The 20,583-nt window shown below is 51.6% G+C and overlaps 1 protein-coding gene across 1 annotated transcript in view; it reads right to left on the bottom strand.

The window, feature by feature from the left end:
* Positions 1-13,241: 13,241 nt before the first annotated feature.
* Positions 13,242-20,583, bottom strand: part of RAB22A (RAB22A, member RAS oncogene family) — a 49,643-nt gene continuing 42,301 nt past the window's right edge. The window contains exon 7 of the mRNA XM_037500819.2: positions 13,242-20,072. Coding sequence (XP_037356716.1) covers positions 19,975-20,072 — 98 coding nt within the window. The 3' untranslated portion in view covers positions 13,242-19,974. The remainder of the gene's footprint in view (positions 20,073-20,583) is intronic.

The raw sequence follows: 20,583 nt of genomic DNA, 5'->3' as shown, positions 1-20,583 counted from the left end.
GTCCCACCCTTTACCCAGAGACAATCTGGTTCCAATCATTCCAGGCCCCCATGGTTTTAACCCAGTACATCTGTTGGCTATGTCAGTTCAGACTGCTTAATAAAATACCATCAACTGGGGGGTCTTAATAACAGCAAATATTCCCCACAGGTCTGGGACGTTCCACACCAAAGCACCAGCAGATTCCATGGGGGGCAAACCCCACTTCCTGGGTCCTGGTTGGCTGGTCTCTTGCTCCCTGGGGTCTCTTTTATGGGGTATTAATTTTATTCAGGAGGGTTCCACCCTCATGCCCTGATCACCTCCCAAGAGCCCCACATCCAAACACTATCACATCCAGGGGGCCTCCTCCGTGGTGCGGCAGGTTGAGCACTGTGCTGTGACGCTGTCCCCAGCCTCTGAAGCGCGGGCTCGATTCCTGGCTGGCCAGGAAGATACCCACATGGCGCAGCAGACCTCTCCTGTCTTGCCCGCTGCTCCCCTTGGCGGTGTCTTTGGTCTGTCTGCCTGTTCTGTTCCCTGCTCTGTCCGGTGAATTCTCTCACCCTCCCGCGCCTCTGACCTGTACCCCAGTTCTTGTATAAATAAATAAATCTTAAAAAAAAAATACAAACACTATCACATCCAGAATTAGGTTTCAACACAGGATTTGGCGGGCAGGGAAGGGGGTGGTTTAAATGTTCAGTCCACAGCACCTACCCTGCGTGAACTCTCCAGCTCTCTGAATTTGTTGATTGGTATCTTTCATTATTGTAGAACATTCTCAGACAACGTTTTAAGAAAATTTTTCTAATGGTAAAATACACGTAACAAAATGTTCTATTTTAACCATTTTCAGTCTACTGTCACAGCATTAAGTACATTCACAAGGTTGTGTGACTGTCTGCAAAACTCTTCATCTTGCTGACGTGAACTGCGCACCCATTAAACTCCAACTCCCTGCCCCACCCCAGTCCCTGACACCCACCGTCCTGCTCTCTGTCTCTATGACTGTGCCCACCCCAGGGTCCTTCCTCTGTGTCTGGCTATTTCATTCAGCAGCACGTCTTCCAGGCTCCTTCATCTCAGCCCATGTGTCGCAATATCGCTTTTAAAAACTACCTCAGGCTCGACCTCTCCCTCTTTCTCTTCTGGAAGTCTGACTAGCAGTTTATTCAACCAGTGTTTCAAACTGTAGGGTGTTTCCCAAGAGTAACTTATAAAATCAATTTAGTAGGTTGTTCGCAGCCTTGAGAAAGAAAGCAGATAGAAAATATTGGAGTGTATTGTAGTATTTCAAGAAACTTTTGCCTCAGTTGTATTTATTAACACACCGATACGTATATCCATGTAGTGAGTAGAAATAAAATGCATTTATTACTGCAGAAAGAGAAGACAGTCTATAAAGCACTTAGACTTCCCATTCCACTCTTCAAGTCTCTGCTCCTCTGTGTTGTAACTTAATCTCTCATCTTCATGTCCCGCATTCTGGGTATTCTTCAAACCCTTCTTGCAGTCACTAATTCTACCTCCTACCGACGCTAAACCTAATGTGGGAGTTTTTCATTCCAGTGCCGTCTTTAAGCCTGTAAATTCTACTTTGCTCATATATCTGTATCTATCTTTTTTTCCACACATATAACTTGTACATGTGCGTCACACCCGGTCACACTTGCAGGTGTTGAACACGGCTCCTTTCCTCCCCGGGAATGGTCCTAGGTCAGGGTTTTAGCGCCTGGCCCCTGAGAAAACAGGGGGCGCCCCGTCCACCTGGCCCCAGGTAGCCCATGTTCTTGGACCAGCTTCCACACCCGCCATCAGGGCCACGTTGGAAATAAACTCACAGAGCAGGAAGAGACTGATGTCCACGGGTGCGTCACCTGGTCCCCTCGATTCTGAGAGTCTGTGCTGCAGTGGATGCCCTCGGTGGGTGTCCCCAGAGGACACGCACCTGAGCCAGGCCCGCCCTGAGCTGTGAGCCCCTGCCACCTCCCACACCGTGGCCTCACCAGCCAGCCTGCCTGCGTCTGCGGCCTCTGCCCCGGCCACTAAGGAGAGGCCAAAGGTCAGGCCTGTCTTCCAGCAGGACCACGTTCCCGGATACTGGGCTGGGCCCATTGGAAAGTGCCCGCGCCCACGTGGCTCGCAGGGACACCTGGACGCCTCGACCACAGCTCTCCGGCCTCACATGCTTTGCGCATGCTCAGTCCACGTGGGGGTTTCTGGTAATGGGATTTCACACAGCAGCTCAGGGCCCCAAGGCCCCGGGAGGGCCCGGCAGGCCAAGCAAAGAGACAGAGAGAGTGAGCAAGCTGGGTCGGAGCCACTTTGCTTTTTGAAAGCTCGTCCCAAAAGTCACACGGGGTCACCTGCCCTCTGCGTTCTAGCCCTGGAGGCCTGTCCTGGTTCAAAGGGAGGAGGCGGACGCTGCTCCGGGTGGGATGTAAGACCCACAGGAACGATGGGGCTGGGAACACTGCAGTCACCTCTGGATCCTGCGACCCGCTGGACCTGAGCTCCAGGTGGCCCCTCCAGAAGGGACCCGCCTTTGCTTCTGCCTGGTGGGGCCCTGGGTGGGCAGCAGCCAGGGCAACAGCAAACCTTTGGGAAGGCAGCTTGGGCTTCCGGGGCAATGACCCTTCCCCTTCTTTTGGACGTGGGCGGGTGGTTGTTTTTGGTGTGGTTTTTTTTTTTTTAGTTTGTTGAACATTAAAGGATCCTACTAGACTCGGGGCGGGGAGCTCTGACTTTTGTTGTCCATCTTATGGAACATAAAAGACAGAACGTCAAAGCTGCTTTTCGCAGCCTTCAGCAGCTTTCCAGGACAAAATCCTGCCACTGGAGTCCGTTCATTTCTGAGGGTTTTATCTTCCCCTTCCTTTCAGACATTGGAGCCCTTCTGGTGCCGGCTCATCGGCGCCCCTAGAACACCGTACACAGCACGTGAGCGGCTGTGACTGGAGGGTCACCCAGAGCGACCAGTCCCCCATAATGCCAGAATAGGGGTCTCGTGAATACAGTTTTCATGTTAAAATATTTGTATCGCACCCAGCTCTTAGGTCTGCGTTTCTGGTATCACTCGCAGCGCATGGAACTCGTTGGGAAAATGGCTGATTCTAGGGCAGGAACAGGGAACAGATGAACTTATCATGCCGGAAAGTAAGAAAGTCTTCACGAGACACGACTGCAGGGAACTGGAAAGAGACACAGAGGCCGAAGTTGGAACAACTCGTGCAACAGCAATAAATAACACAGCGCTAGATCATAACCCACAGCAGAAAATAAACATCCATGAGTCTGTACTGAGGGGAAGTAATGATTGAATAAATAGAGTAGAAAGGGTAGAAGAATTCCAAATAATTGATGAAAGCTATTCCTCCCGCGTGGCGAGAGAGCACAACTCCCTGCCCCATCAGTCAAGGCCGTGCTTAGTTCCTTCCTTCCAAAGGGTGTCACGTGGACAGTGGACAGTGGACAGCAGGGGCGTGACCAGCCCAGACCCGGCAAACAGTCCAGCAGCAGGCGGCCCCCGATAAGTCACGCCTCAAGTGTGCACTGTGATTTGAGGGGCCAGCCCTCTCCCTCCAAGTACACTCCTCTGGCTAATCAGACAAACTCACATCAAAGGGAAACCCCCAAACCCCTGAAGATGCTCCTCAAATCATCAAGGTTATAGCAAACAAGGAAAGGAAGTGGCTCAGCCACAGCCCGGAGGAGCCCGAGGGGCCCAGGCAATCACACACCACATGGGGCCCTGGTGGGGTCTGAGCCAGAACAGGACATGGGGAAAGCGAAGGCAAGCTGTGTGCGACAGGGATGTGCGCGAACAACAGCGTAGTAATCACCGTTGGTGCGGCTCACGGTGCAGCAGGCAGGTGTGAGATGTTAACGTGAGGGACGCGGTTGCTGAGCCAGGGAAGCTCTTTACTCCCTTTGCGACTTTTCCGTAACTACAACACTAGCCTTCAGTTTGAAGTTTATTAAAAAATATGCTGATCGGCGCTTCAGCCTCCTATACTGGTGTGATCCGTGTGACCCTCAGATCAGGCTCAACATGCAACGCTGAGCCACAGGGAGGAAACAAGGCTTTGTCGAGCCGGCCTCATCGTCTTCACCTGTTGCACTCCTTTGGAAACAACGCCGCACCTGGCTGTCAAATCTCACCTGTCCTTTGTGGCCTCAGTGACACGTTCTCGCCTGTGTTCATGCACCTGTCTGATCCTTGATTGCCTCAGAATCAACGGTGAGATCCCACAGGGATGCACTGAGCCCTGCCTGCAAAGGACCTCACTGTCTGCTGAGAGGGGTTGGGCAAAACCCACACAGTAATTGCTGTCTGCAGTAAATCTAAAACAAGTGGGAAAAAAGCTACAAAGAAAGAGACAACTTTACGCTGGGAATGGGGAGAAAACTTATAAAGCTCAGAAGGTATTTGAGGACAGTCTTGAAAAAATCATGAGAGGTCTTGCCACACAGAAAAGAGAGGAAGTATTTGCCGCACGGAGGAGGTGTGCATGCAAAGGCCCTGGGGCACATGGCCTGCTGGAGTCTGCTTGGGGCCAGGTTTCATATGTGTTTCAGGTACACAAGGAATATTTAAAAAATAGAATTTGTAAAAAAATTTTTTTTCCTATTAGAGTTAAAAAATATAAAGGCAGTAGTAGCACAGAATTCTTCTCTCCTGGACCTCTGCTTCCATTCTGCCGTGTGTGCTCTGTGGGTGCAGTCACGTCACGAGTGCTGCTTGCGCAATCCCTGTGACATCACAGGGTCATTATCCCCACGTTACAGAAGGGAAGACACGGCCTGAGAAGCACGGCCAGCGAGGCCTGGGCCTGAGGGACCCTCAGTTAAGCGAGCTTGCAGATTTTATCCTCGGATCTCCAGGGTTATCCAGTATTTTCACAGACAGGAGTGACACCCCCAAAGCATTTCCTTTATTTATTTATTTATTTATTTTTAAAGATTTATTTATTTATTTATACAAGCACTGGGTACAGTCAGAAGCGCGGGAGGGTGAGAGAATTCGCCAGAGCCAGAGCGGGGAGCAGAGCAGGCAGAAGGACTGAAGTACACTGCTGAGGGGGGCAGCGGGCGGCAGGAGAGGTCTGCGCGCCATGCGGGACCCTCCTCCGGTGGCCGGGGAGCAGCCAGGGATCGAACCGGCGCTGCAGAGGCTGCGGGCAGCTTTGCCACCCAGCGCTCAACCGCTGCGCCATGGGGGAGGCCCATCATTTCCTTTAAATCAACTTTTTATTTCGTGATACTTTCAGCTCCACAGAAAAGTTGCCAGTGTCATCCAGAGCATCCCGCCTCTCCCTCGTGTTACCATCACTCGAGCGTGCCACCAACACTGGAACATCATCATCATCATCAGGATTATTATCGTTACTACATACAACTAAAATTAAACCATTCTGGGAGGTGACTAGCTTCTCCTCGACAACCCTTTCTGCTCCGGGATCCAGTCCGGACACTGTATTCACCTCGCTGTGGCCCCGTCCTGCCCCAGCTCTGTCACACTCTCCTTCCTGGCACTTTCGCCCACGGGAACGACTTCATTGTGTGTTTATCTGTGCGCGTCTCCCACTAGGGAGCAGACCCCTCTCTGACTTGACACCCACCTCCAGCCCTGGAGACTGAGGAGAAACATAGGTAGGGGTGAATGGAGCCCCGGTGCCTGCAGGCTCGTGTGCAGGATTTGTCAAAACCCAGGTGGGCACAGCTGCCCAGAACCAGCTGGAGGAGGAGGGAGTGGTCAGGGTCAAAACCCCCCATGACTCTGCAAAAGGGGTGCAGTCATGGCGCCTAACCCTTGTCCAAAGAGGGGGAGGCCCCCTCGGTCCCAGGCGGGAGAACATGGTGGGGCCTGCTCACTGCGGGTCTCAATGGACCATGTGGACACCGGGGTTTGGGGGGCCTGTCCCCCCGCCCTGCTCCCAGAACCCCTTTGATTCTTCTTGAATGTGAGCCACTGGGAGTGGGTTCTTGGTCCCCATCTCTGTGCCTGGCACGTAAAAGGTGCTCAATAAATGTTTGATGAATGAAGGAAATAATGTAATTAAGAATTTCGAGGGGGGAGGAGGGAGTCTTTTCAATTCTTAGGACTTGTCCCCAAGCACCCAGAAGGCCACATTTGCATACAAATAATTGATATTCTAATTACAAATCATTCGTATTGATTTATTAAGCAGATCCCCAAAGGACCTCCAGAAGATAATTAGATTCCACGCTCCTTAGGGGTAAGGAAGGCATATTTACCTCCTGGGCCCCCACGGCGGTCGAGGCGGAGGCGCCGCGTGATAAATGTTTGATGAGGCGGGAGTCTGCACGGTCGTGCTGCAGGGAGCCTGGGGGGCCCCCAAGATCATTTCCAGCGCGTGGGGAGGGGAGGGGCTGCATCCACCTACTCATGTGCCTGAGCGAGTGCAGCATGCAGTCCGGGGCTCTCTGTGTGCAGCCTTCGCCCTGGAGGGGCGCCCCGCTGAGTGCCCGGCCAGAGACAGACGCCCCCAGACCCCTCAGTCTGTGCAGCAGGAGACAGAGCCAACAAGAGGGTCACTGGCGCAGGTGGAGAGGGGGAGTCTTCTGGGTGTGTGACCCCCAGCAGAGGCCAGACTATGCAGGGGGAGGGAGAGGAGAGGCGCGGTGAGGATGGGGTGCAGACAGTGCCACTGTCTTGCTCCCCGCCCTCCGGACCGCTGAGGCCAGGGACTCTGACTGTGAGGACTTCGCTCCTCTCAGCCAGCAGCCAGCATGGCGCGCTCTCATTACGAAGAAACACAATGAAGCATCAGTCAGAGACAACCCTAGTAACCTGACTGTAAGACTGGGGCTACCAGAGAGGCGGGGGGAGGGCAGAGAAGAAAGGGACTGGGGGGGCACCATGGGTGTGGCGTGGTAGCAGCACCGAAGAGGTGGGATCTATATTTCTGAATCACATACGGTCTTGTGAACCATTGTTACCCAATTAAAAAAAATTTTTTTAAAAAGCCCCCCAAAACCAAGGACGGCAAAGCATAAAGCAAATCCAGGGTCCTCGGAAATCGGATCACTGCAGGGGCCCTGCCGCTGCATGCAGGCAAGGCGCGCGCCTAGCCCCATGCTGGGGCCTGCTGACTCTGGGGCGTGATCTCAGGGAAGGGCGAGACTTGGCAATGCCCTTGCAGGTCCCCAGGGACACTCCTGCAGTGGACTGGGGTTGTGATCGCCTTCCCAGTGTGAGACTTAGCCACTATTCCTCCATCTTGTGTATAACCGCCATCTTGGTATTTCAAGTTTTGCTTACTCAAGACTAATTAGCCTGCATTTCAAAGAGGGTTTATGACCCCCACCCCACTCTGGTCTTATCTCTGATGGCCAGCCACAGTGGAGCCCAGTAATGGGTCTAATTGGCCATAAAATAGAACTGAGCAATGCAGGCCACTGATGGGGTCAAACTAGCCATAAAATAACTGTGTACCCACCATTATTAAGAAATGCACCTGTGTAATCAATGAATGATACACCTATGTAACTAATGAATGACTGCCGACATGATTTAATTTTTAGAAGTCTACTTGTATCCCTATAGAAGATCCCTGTCTCCTTTGTTCAGGGCTCCCGACCTCCACCGTTACATCGGTGCGTGTCGAGGGCCAGGTCTCGAGCCCGTAATAAACTCCTTTGTGCTCTTACAGCGGTTGTCTGTGTGTCCTTGGGGGCTGCACTGGTCGACGCTGGGCACAACACCCAGCAGCTCTAGCCCAGAGCAAAGCCCCACAGTCTGCAGCCCTCCCCCCACAAATCACCTAATGCCAGTCCAAATCCTTCCGGGAGTGGGGGAGGCAGTGAAGGGGTGTGACTCAGTGATGGAGGGTTTGCACTGGTGTTAGGTGACTTGGGGGGAGGGCTGCAGACCGTGGGGCTTTGCTGTGGGCTAGAGCCTCCGGGGAGGGGGGAACGTCTATGGTGGGGGGCACGGGGTGGGTCCCACGTGGGGACACAGCAGCTGCTGCACCATCCCCGGCGTCAGCGGGAGAGGGACGTCAGTCCTCGGGCTCAGCCCTGGCTTTGTCTTGAGCTGTCACGTCTCCAAGCCCAGCTGCGAGCGGCCGGCGCCCGGCCCGGGCCTCGCTGTCTGTGCCTGTTTCCTCGCCTGGAAGGCTGCGACCAAAGCGTTTTCTCGCTCTGGGGCTTGAGAAGATCCCGTGACAGAGGTTTAGCTCTTAGCGGAGCAAGTGGAACACGTGCCCCCTTTTCCCCAAAGGATCAGCCGTCACCCCGAGCCACCATCACTCGGAAAAGCTCCGCTTGCCTCCGTGCCAGCACCCGGGGCCTTGGGGCGCGGCGCGAGGGCGGATCCGGGTCCCCTACAACTAAAAGGCTGGCTTGTTTTCACCTTTCGCACCCGCTGAAGTAGCACACACTGTCCCCCACGGACACCCCGCCCCGGAAGCGAGGCAGCAGGGAAGGGTTCTTCGGCATCCACGGGAGGCTCCGTGAGGACACCCTCTCCTCTGACCCTGACGAGTTACGGCGTGAAAGCAGGGGAGGCCCGTCGACAGCAGGGGGGGGGGGGCTGCACACCTCCTGCCATTCTGGAGCCGCTTCGCCAAGGAACCCCCGGTGTGTCTCCAGGTGCATCCCTCGCCGTGCCCGTGTGTCTGACCGTGATCACGGGGTGGTGACCACAGCACGGACGGTGGTGACCACAGCGGCGACGCCCGGCGCGGACTTCGTTACCGACTCCCGAGGGCCCGCGTGGCCCGGGAGTTTTAGCTTTTGACGCGACGACTCACAGGCGGCGGGGTCTCCCGGCCTCTGCACGGCGCCCACCTGCTCGCCTTAGAGCCCCCACCTCTGCTGGCCTCCTGCCCGGGGCCACCTTCTCTCTGCTTCCGCAGAGCCCCCCAACCCCCCGTCCAAGCCCCTCTCGTCCCGCGTTACCGGCCGGCAGCAGGGGCTGCAGGGAGGCTGGTGCTCTCAAGGAACTCCGCAGTCAGCTCCTGCCTCTCGCCTCTCTCCGTGTCTGCGGACACACAGGCGGGTGGGTCTTTTCTTTTAATCAAGAGAGTTGTGAAAAATAAAGACTTTTTTAATTTTTAGGCTGCGCCATAACCACAAAGCCCCTCGGACCCATGGGGAAAAAAAACCCAAAACAAAAACCAGAAAACAAACAAAAAAAAAAACCCGCGGGGGCACGGGATGGGTGTGGCTTCTAACAGGCAGCTGTGTGCCAGGGTGATAATGGGATTTGTATGTTTATGGTTGGTGCAATTAAGAATATTGATTTATGCAGCCTGACTGCTTGCCATCATTAGCTATTCATAGTAGCCCCATAAAGCCTGCACCATTACCATGGAGCAAATAAACCCACACAGGCTTGCAGAGGAGGGGAGACAAGCTGACGCCCAGCTGCGGACTCAGCAGAACACCAGTGACTACTCGCTGTCCTTGGCCCCTTGGCAGGACAAGCCCTCGGGCACAGCCCAGGTTAAGGCAACTTTATTCCGCGTCTTGACATGCTCTCTGCAGGGCGTCGGCGTCGGGATCTCTTAAACCTGGGTATCTTTGTCATCTCGGTAATGCCAGTCCTTCCAGGGGAGTGCGATTCCTCTTCTTCCCCCAGGGTGGCCGGAGTTGCTGTTTTGGGGGGCGGGGGGGGGGGGAGGGTGGGTGGGGGAATCTGATACACAGTCAGCATCTCCATAAAGGAACTCCCTGAGCCTTGGAGGCTCGCTGTCCTTTCAACACCCACGGCTGTTAACAGGCCGTTTACAAAAACTTGCCACTTGGCTACCAACGTGCCCATCTCCCGGTACATTCCTGAGATGCGGCTGGAGGAGAGGGACACTAACAGGGAAGGAACACACAGGGATCCAGTTCTCTGGGAACTGGGCTACCACACTGGAAACACGAAATATGAAAATAAATGCAAGTGAGACATTTTAGGAAACGCTGGGCCGGTGTCCACCGCTGGCCGGCTCAGACAGCGTCACCTGCTGGGAACAAGCAGATGTCCCTGCGGTTGGGTCCGCTTGTTTTTTCTCTCTCTCTCTCTTTTTTTTTTTTTTTACAAATGATGCTGTGTTCTCATTTACATGCAGATGACTTTGACCCGACCCCGGGCTGGAGCGGCTGATGGAACATTCTATGTTGATGATAGTATACCACTGGAGAGGGTTCCGCGTCCTAGCACTGAGCATTAGCCTCTAATTTACATTCACAACCCTACAATTTTCCTCTTAAACATGCCCTTTTTTAATGGAGTGGAACCTGGGTAGCTTTTCCATTATATTTTCCATATATTTTATTTAACGGAGGCCGAAGGTGACGTCCGCGCTGCCTGTGGCTAACGAGAATTCTGATTCTCTCGTCCTGTTCCCTGCCCCTTTACCGGGGACATCTGTGGTTAGAGCAATTGTATGCAAATTTCTTAAAAGGCGCTCCCTGCACTTCCATTATTCCTGGGAGAGCTGACAGGTTATACTGAAATAAAAAATCAGAAGTGAGCAGACTCAGACTAGAGCTGATTAAAATCCTAATGAACAGTGACTTATTTTGTCAAGATGGTAGTCTGCAAAGTGCCCCCACCCTGCCCCCCACTTCTTCCTTCTCGCAGGGCTCCCTCTGAAAGGGCAGAAGAGAGGTGACACTTTCCGCGGCCCTGCTAACTCCTGGGGCTGAGGACGCCTGCCTTCCCCGTGGGTGCTTTTCCGGGGCTCTGGGCTAGCATTTTCACAAGCCGAACAACTGGAATTTTTGAAGGCTTTGCAATGTACCTTCATTTACCATATTCATGGAAATCTAGCTCCGAAGCCCTAATGGAAAAAAGAATCTGCAATAAGCATTAAGGTTGCTTAGAAACCCTAGTCCCTGATTTAGCTCTTACGTGCTCTAAGGCAACAGGCAATTGTTGGTGGAAAAATAAAGCAAAATTGTGTTGTGTATGCATCGAAAAAATCCGTTTCTTTCCGGCTTGTGCTAATTTGTTTCTTCCTTCTGGCAGAGTCACTCCCTTTCGCTTGGTCTTGACCGACGAGAGGGGCTTCCCGCGCCCGTGACAGCCCTCCGTTCTGACAGCTACAGATCAATTTATATTTATATTCCACCCCAAGCTCTTCGTTTCCAGGAGGGCTTCGGGCAGCTAGGGAAGATCTCTGTCAAAAAGCAACATACACGTGCCCTGTAAAATACTCCACACCCGCTCGAAACCTGGCCCAGGCTTCCCACTGACCAAACGCATGTTCAAAAGGCACAGGCGACAGGCCGAGCCGGGGTTCACTAAGGATCTGAGGACAGAACTTGGGGGCAGGAATAACTGATTGTTTTTATTTTAATAAGAAAAAGCCCCACACATTCACCTTGAGGGGGTAGGGGGCTGGCTGCAAGCTGGCTAGCAAGGGCTGGCTGTGAGATCGCAGACTGGGGCAGGGTGCTGGAGGGAGCAGAAAGCTGACAGGCAGAGGCTGCTGGCTGCCGAGCTAGTGGGCAGAGGCTGGTGACCACAAGAGGCAGAGAGGGGCACACAGCAGCTTGTGGTGACTTCACACCTCTGGGTGACAAAAGGGGGCAATGAGGGCAGTAGAAAAGTACCCCAGAGTAGAAAAGAGCCCCTGGAAGCCCTCCCGCTGTCAGGAGTCTCTCTTGCAGTAAACCTGAATTTGCTGATCTTCAGCCCAGGGTGTTGGGGGTTATCCCTCAATCGCTTACACAAGAAGCCACCCGATGGACAACAACATGCTGAAAAAACTCAAAAGGATGGAAGTACAGAGGACGCAGGAAGTGAAAAGCAGGTCCCCAGGCCTGTCCTCAGAGAAGAGGGCCCTAGTGACCGCTGGGTGACCATCCCCCTTCGCAGGACTGTTCTCTCTGCCCCAACTGCCAGCGGCCATCCAACACGAGTCCTTCTGTTAGCAGGTAGCAAACACCTCCTCCTGCCTTGGGGCCCCCTATATGTTGTCTCTGGCCTTTCCTGGCCTGTCTTACCACATAGCCAGGCGGGAGTCACCTTGGGACTGGACTGTGGGTCTGTGGCTTCCCACCACACCGGGCACCTGCCACCCTCCCCGTCGGCTCAGGCTGCGGGTCTGTAACTAGAGGGTTGGTCCTGAGGACAGACTCCCTCCCAGAGACGCTGGGTAGGAAGGCGCTGTCCCCACGCGAGGCCAGCACGCACAGGTGGACGCGGGACGGCCATGGGCCAGAACGCAGTGCCCTGTGGTTCTGACACCGTGGGGGCAGTTGCGTCAATGTGCTACTTTGCAAAACAGCTGCTCAAGCAAAACAAACAGGCCCATTTCAAACGGAAGCCTCGCTCATGAGCCGGTCGTTTGGCCCTAGGTGTCGGTCCCATGGACATGTGTCCACTAGCGTCCAAGCCTTACAGAAAGGCTCTCAGACGTGGGCGCGACAGCAAAGCTCATCACACCATGGAAGACCACAGGCGGCTGGGCTGGGGCACGGGCAGGTGTGTGGCTGCAGAACCAGGCAGGACTGGCCTGTGCTGCGAGCTAACGGGCGGTGGCTGCAGGGCCCAAGGTGGGCTTCTGGAGCAGGAGGAACACCCTGTTTCTGGTGGAGGGTGGGCATGTGGGGACGCCCCTGGAAAATGTACTGAGCTGCCCACAAGGTTGACGGCACTTTCAGCACATGGTATACTTCAAGGAGAAAAGGCAGAAACCAGACGAAGGACAAATAGCGATTTTAACAGAATCAGGTAAGGGAGACACTTTGCATAGCGGATTCTGTGAGAGCTAACTCTACCAATGCCGTGCCACCTGCCAGTTACATACGTGTCTGGCCAAAGCAGACATGTGGCAGCTTCTGTGACCCTCCCATTTTAGAGATGACAAAAACTCAGAGGGGTGAGGGGCTTGTCCAGGGTCACACGGCCTAGAAAGGTCTCTCTCTGGCTCTAGTTTCCTCATTTGAACACGACCACATGGACAAAAGCACTTCTTCCTCAGAGGGATATCAAAGAGAAGGCACTAAGGTGAAGTTGTGCTTCTGGAGGCAAAGGATGCCACGGAGGGGGTGCCACGGAGGGGTACCATGGAGGGGGTGCCAGGGTTAAAGTGAGGATGGAAATCCTGGCACCTCCAATGAATCTGTCCAAATAATGGAAGCTTTTCTTCCATGAACCACGACCCCTGGCTTTTCCTCCCTTGAGGGGCAGAAGGCGCAGCCCCTACCAGCTTTGCAGGCCTGCCTGCCGCCCCGCCCTCCATCCTAAGGACCCCAGGACTCCAAGAGGGAGGAGTTAGGCAAGAGGGAGAGGCAGGACGCCCAGGAGGCTGAATCAACCGACATGACTTGGATCAAGGCTAATATGAATACCAGGCTACGCACCAGATGTATCTCTCCAGTTCTGGTTCTTTGGTTTTCAAAAATCATTTTGGAATGACTTCAGAATATTTGGTTAAGAACAATGCATGATGAATAATATCACAATAGCTTAAAAGGCAACTACATGTATTTGTAGACAGAGCATTTTATTAACAAAATGTTTACACCCTTTTACAACAGAACAAATTTTGTAGTGATTTAGCAAGTTATACTCTATGAAAGTTTGTCCTAGAATATTCAAACTAAAACAACGAAGTTTAAAAGTCTGCCAAATCAGCCACCACTTGCAAACTATCTACTACCAGTCTAAATATAAAAAGAAAAAAAATCTTACAAGAAAAATCAAAAGATGTAGTTTTTCTTTTGTCTACAAACAACACAGACATCACAGGTTTAGAGACTCAGGTCCAGCCCAAGGTTAAGACTGAAAAAATAAAAGTCTTCGAACAGTCACACGAGCTCAGCAACCATCATCACAACATCTCATCACAAGTCATCAGTGGTGGGTCATGCGCTAAAGCCATGGCTAAACATCTGGGTTTACAGAGCTACCAAGCAACCTAAAGTGTGAGCAACTTGCTTTGACATTTTTCCCTAACGGAGGCTACCATAAAAAGGCACAAGTATCTTACTCCTTGTATCAGGTCTTGAAAAGGCATGGCGTTCTTGGGAGAAATCGGAATTGCTGGTATGAAGGCTTAGCTGTTTTTCTTTTAATGTCTAGGTTCACCGTAGCTGTTTCGCCTCAAAACTGGACTTGGATTTTTACAAACTGTAACAAATGCGCTACTATGAACTAAGTGAAGTTCTGGCACCTAGCCTATCTCATAAGCAATGGTAAAAGAACATTTTGTCACACGGTCACGCAGCCTCTGAAAGCTAGTGCTGCCTCTTCTCTGCAAACACTAAGGTCAGCTCTTGTGTTGTCTGACGGTGCGGGCTCTGTCCACCTCCCACGGCCGAACGTGGGGCAAAGCCCTACCCTACGGTCACTTAAGGCAGCGTGGGAGGCAGTGGGATGTGCACTGAGGAGGTGGCTGGGACCGTGTGTCTTTAAGGGAGAGCCCCCCTCCCCCACATACACACAAAATGAGAAGAGAAATAAGGCAAGAGGCCTGCTCCGATCAGAGACATCAGTTCTTAAGAAGGCCCAAGGCATGATGGCCAATTATGTGAGTGACTCATAAAGTGAAATGATGGAAAGAGTGAGCTGGATGAAAGGAAGAAAAATCTTTTCCAGGGCAGTAAAGCTCTGTCTGCACAATACAACAAATGGTTTGACAATTGAGCCAGCAATCAGTCGCTCCGTCCAGTGGGCTGCGATAATTTTCCCCGGGTGTGATCGACTAGTCACTCTGACAGTGTGTGCCCTGCCCATACGAAGGGGAAGTTTCATAAACTCTGTAATCACCTCGTTTGCAAAGTGAGCGGAGGGTCACAAATTCAGGGTCTGCCTTCAGAAATTTTCCAGGGGTAAAAGTGATCAAGTATAAATTTAATGGAAAAAATGAATGGAGAAGTGATTGTAGGGTCAAGTTCCAGAGGGAGGTCAGCACTGCTGTGTGCTGTCCACCCCCTCAGCCGTCCACAAGTGGACGAAAGATGCTGTGGGTGCTTCCTGGACCCTCTATCTCAGTTCTGAGTAAAGATCGTGGCCCTTTAGAGACGACTCTGAAGTGCTGCGTGACAGTCTGCGTCCCCAGACACTACAGTTCCCGAATCAAGGAATGGCATCAAAAGTGGCATGTTTTGTTTCTGCTGCCTGATTAAGGAGAACGTTAAGGTCTACCGTTTAAAACTGCTAATTAAAGGAGGCTCTTTATGAAAATCATTACTGTCTTAGGACTTCCCATTAGTTGGCCGAATTCTTGGCACTTGAATTTCTGTTCGTGGAAAGCTACCCAGAGTTTTGTTGGTTTCAGTTATAAAGCACTTTGATGAGGCACTGGGCACCACGCAGATCTGAAAATGAACTGGCAATAAAGTAAGCAATTTTTGCGAAACTTGTTAAGACTCCATGGTTTTAACCGCAGAATCTGCTGATGGCACAGCCTCATCTTACGTCTGAAGTGCTCGATGTAAAGAGAGGAAAAGATGGAAGGTTTAAGGGTTTTCTTTTCATCAAGCTTCTGAACCCTTTTGTTTTAAAGTCTAAAATATTCTAGCGTATCTAGAACGGATGCCACTCCAGAAGGAAAGAACGCCGATGTCAGTCACTCCTGATGGTTCAGATCATCAAATTAAAGCTGATTTATGCCACTGAGTCCTTCCAGGTCTGCAAAGTAAATAATTTTCTTATATGCTGAGAGAACCCTAAAGGACAAACCGAGAAATCTGGGGAGCCTTGGTTCTATTTATTCACTTTCTTCATTATGTCTAATGAAACTTCATCCCGAAAGGTCTCTCACTTACCTTTCCCTTAGATGGAAAAAGTGGGGGCTCCTAAAAAATGTAATAACACCCTTCTAATGTTTTTTAGATTTTCATTTGCACATAAAACAGGACAAATGCCCCCAGAATTCCATTCATGTTTCTTGCAAACTGGATAATCACATTGCCTGGATTTCCATTACCGGAAGTCAAGACAAGAAACTCTGCTGTCAAGAGAAATGGGCAGCGGTGGTTTCTTTCAGCCCTCGGTTCCACCCCCACCTTCCTTTTCTAAAACTATACAGTATCATGTTTATCTCTGGTATAAATCTGTCACCTGGACGATTTTTAATCATAGTCCCAAAGAGTTAAAGCAAATCTCCTAAACATCACCTTGAATCACCTTTAAATTTTTTGGTGGAGTAAGCTGCCTGCCGGCAGGCACAGACTGCTGCTTTGCCCTTGGAGGTGATTTCATTTCTTCCTTTAAAAAAATACTAACCATTAAAGGAGGCAGACTCTTTCCTGAAGCCAGTCAGCAGTAGCATTGCTGCCAGTCCCTTTAAACAACTTAAAATCAGGACTTTTTACAGGGTCACACTGTCCAGCCCAGCGCTGTCCTGCAACGCTCACTACAGAGTTAGGAGGAGTATTCACAGCTTCGTGAGTTTAGGTGAGAGCTGGCTGAGTTGGTGGGCTACCCTTTCTCCCCAAATATCCTAAAGCAGGTACCCAGCACAGACCAGAGCAACGATATGCAGGAGCTCTTCCCCCGAAGGAAGGATGCTCATTACTTCCACGGGCGCTTGCAGAGAGAGCTGAGGGTGCAGGGGACCTGTGCATGACCCTTACAGACTGAGGGGCCATGAACTGTGTTCTCAGTGTGTTCTGAAAAATGAGTGAAAAAATGCTATAAGGAATCGACAGAATCCGTTCTGTACCTCACTCTAGGGACATGTGAGCTGCGTCGAGGCCGGGAGCTAGTGATTTGCAAGCCCCGGGGCTGGCGCGCCAGCCAACGCAATGCGATTGGCACCAGGCCTGCCAGTCTGGACACGACACCACTCCACACAGACATTCGGGGTGGGCAGCTCTGGGGACACCGCCACCACTGTGTCTCCCAGAGTCTGATTCAGAAGGCCTCCTGGGCCTGTTTTCTTGAGGACAGAAAAGAAATACATCCAAGACTTCGAGAAAAGTCCTGAAATTAAATGTGCCCTTCTTTCCCTTTGCATATTCCAAAGTAATGAAAACTGAGACCCTCATGAAGGATCCAGCCCACCAAGAGGACAGGGAGGCACTCTGGGAGGCGGACACTTTGGGGCTGTGCGAAAGGACTGTCCTGGCTGCCATGGTGGAGCAGCGGGGAACGGGGGTGTGCCCGCGGCCAGCGGGCTCTCAAGGGCTCCCCCCAGCCCTTCTTAAAGAGCTTCCAATGAAGGGCACTTAATCATACTCTTACTTTATGTTCTTTTAATCACCAAATGATAGTTAATTAGTTCTCACAGAATCAGAAAAACACTTGTGAGAAAGGAGAGTTCTGGAGCCATGGTCACTGGGCTGACACCTGCAAAGAGCCACTCCGGCCTCTGCGAGGAGCCAGTGAAGTGTCTCCCTCTTGTCAGTCCAGCCTCATTTTCAGACAGCCCTACATCCTGAGGGACCAGAGATCTCACAGTGGGCTACCACTCAGCTCCCTTGAGATCTACCCTCCCCTCACGGTGAGAAACAGCCGTGTGTGAGGTCCCTGCTCGGCAGGCTAACGACCCAAATGGATTCAAAACAAAACACTGCTCCTGACTTTACTATTCCTCTTTGCATTTCAGGCACAGACAACATCAGTGAAAAGCCTTTTTCTCCACTTTGGCCGAGTCTGGATGACGGGCAGAGACACGGCGTGCTGGCCAGCAGCAGACACAAGAGGGGCAGCTGTGGGCATTCTCAAGACAGACCCCAGAAACACACCGAGTGCGGTGGTGCTGCACGAGCCCTATGCCACTGGTCCTGTGAATAAAGCTGGAGGCTCTAACTGGCCTCTGCTGGTGGAGGGAGTAAGAAGTCACCCAGAGAAGCGGCTGCGGAGGGCAGCGGAGCCCAGATGGGGCTGACCCCGCAGCACGTGCTCTTGACAACACGCACTGGGGCGGCCTGGAGGTGAGTGGCGCACCCACCGTCCCCCTGAGTCCCGAGGCCTTGAGGCATCACACTGACTGATGGGTGGTGGAAGAAAAGTGAAGGTCACCTATTGGCATCTTCTTTTGGGTGAGATAAGACAGCCAGGGTCACAAATGCTTCCAGTGCCTCTTGGGTAGTAAGTCAAGCAACCTCTGTTTTTATTTTGTCGTCGTGGAGACAGAGGCCTGGGAGTGGCAATCTCGGGACACACAAGGCAGTGGCCAGATGCCCTGATGGCTCTGGCTGTGTGTGAAATAAAATCAAACATCTTTCTGTGGGAAGAGCCCTGCCCCTGGGAGCGCCCGTTTTCCTGGAAACGGGAAGCGGCAGTGGGGAGGAAGAGGAAGCTGGGGTTGGAGTGCACACATACGCTGGGGCAGAGCCAGGCAGAACTTTTACTAGCTGCAGCGGCGACTCCAGCAAGAGGATAAGCAATTTTAAAGGCTTAAGACAGATGCCAGGGAAAAGGGAATCACTTTCTACTTAATCTGAGTTATAATCTTCCCATTAAAATCCATCCATATCAAGTGGGGGGCATAAAGAAGCAACAATTATTTTTAAAAGTTTCCACTGCTGGATTTAAGGATAGCTCTGAAAATACCACTTAGTTTGAAATTCAAGCCATTTCATTTCCTATTTAATCTTGTAAATTTCCTTCCCTTACAATACTCAGGTTGGAAGGGTGCCAAATTAGACCAGGAACAAATTTTCACCAACTTCACTTCAGTGCTTTATTTTTAGATTATATTAAAAACCTCATTAGGCTCCCTGAGGGAAAAGAGTGTTATCCACTAACAGAGGCAGAGGAAAATAAAGGGAGGGAGAGATAAGCTAAATTGCTAACAAGGAAAGCTCTCGAAGAACAGTTGGTCGGAGGTTGCCCTAATAGCTAAAAGCAACTTATCACCCAGAGCAGGTAAATGATTTGAGTGGAGCTGAAGCGCTCACCCTGAGGCGAGGAAGGGCTAGCCAGGCTCTCAAAGTGGCACATGTCTTTATTATGGTTTCCATATGGGATCTGGAGGGAGGACAGGCAGAAGGCAGGCAGAGAAATCTTTTAAGACTGTGAGCTCAGTGCTCTGGTGCCTGCGGCCAGCCCCGCGTCAGCGTGCCGTGAACACTCCCCCGGCCTCCAGACTGCGTGGGTGATTAAATGGAGGGTTGCATGAGACAGAATTTATTCATATATTTACATAATTTATAATCTTTAAGCAGTGGTCTCATAAATACAGACTACAACTTTACATATGCTAAGCAACAGATAACTGTTTTCCCCACCAAAATATTTGGATTAAATAAAAAATTGACAGCATTTACAGCGCTTCTTTTACTTTCTCTCACTTCTTTCTAAAGCCATTGCAGATCCATTTAAACATATGCAATCCAGTTTAGTCTAGGCAGCTTCTCTGCCACCACCGTGGTCATAAGAGTGTATCTGAAAGGTGCCAACAGCATGCGTGGGGGCACCTGTGTGGCAGGGTCGGGTTGCAGCACTGGGGACACTGTGCTTTGCTGCCACTGCTGCTGCTGCTAACTCACCGAGTGCGCTCCAGGATGACGCATTCAATGGAGAGTGCTTTAGAGATGGTGGGATGAAGTCATTTCCATCAGGCCTATAAATAACCCACTTTAACTTTAAATAGTGATCGCCATTCCCCTGCTTGTGAGGGCCTACCATATTTTAAATGACAAGATTCCTAGTAACAGTGGTGATGGGAACCAAGGAAATGATCTCTCTCCACAAGGTCTTTTTTTCCCTCAAGAACCACGAAAGTGCTAATTTTCCCTTTACAAATGTTACGTAAAATCTTGATTACAAAACTCCTCAACAATTTAATCCTACCAGTCATACAATCCTGCATTCCTTTTCAGCAAGGTCAAAAGCCAATGATGTAGTCCCTTTGTACACCAGAGAGTCTGTACATGATACCAGTCCACAGACTGAAGTATCACTGCTGCAGTCTTCAAAGAGGAAATGGAACTGGTCAATGTCTGCGAATCCCTTTTGCACGAGAGAAGACCCAAGACCGGCTAGCCGAAACCTGGTGGCCGGGCCCCCAGCCCTCCTGGTAACCCTCAGGACCACCTACTTCGCCATTGGGGCTGGAGGCCACGGCACGGTCAACAGCAGCTTCGCCTGGGCTCTGACGGCTGTCTGCGGAGCTTGAAGCCCTTGCCGCCAGACGGCGGGTTGGTGTCAGTGGAGGGGATTCTCCGGCCTAAAGCAAGGGGAGAGGAGGGAAGGGAAGGAAGGTTAACTTTCCAAATCTGTTCATGCACAGACACAACAGCTTTGCAAATGCAAGTGGACAGGTTTCATTATAAAAAAAAAAGGCTGAATAAACTTAATTTGGGATTTAGGAAAAGTTGCAGAAGTAAGAGAGAGCTGCCGTATACCCGCCCCGCCCCCCCCCACCGTCCCCTAATGTTGAGATGAGGCTGGGTGTTCCATGGGGCATCTGTCAAAGCGCAGAATTTCACATGGGCACATCACCATGAACGGGAACTCCAGACTTCTGTCAGATGCCATCAGTTTTCCCACTAACATCCTATTTCTGTTCCAGACCTAATCGTTTTCCAAACAAGGCTATTGCAAGCATTTAGTGAAAGTTTAAAAAAAGAAAAAAAACTACGCTGTATGTGCCCATGGTGAAGCCTGCCTGTCCCCTCATCTGGTGGCAGGAACCCCCCTTCCAGAGGCGGTGCGTGGACGGGCCGAGGCCACACATC

Source organism: Talpa occidentalis, unplaced genomic scaffold (assembly GCF_014898055.3).
Source record: "Talpa occidentalis isolate TD23 unplaced genomic scaffold, MPIMG_talOcc4v2.1 talOcc4.10, whole genome shotgun sequence".
NCBI lineage: Eukaryota > Metazoa > Chordata > Mammalia > Eulipotyphla > Talpidae > Talpa > Talpa occidentalis.
The sequence above is the reverse complement of the archived record's forward strand: the minus strand, read 5'-3'. Positions and strand labels throughout refer to the sequence as shown.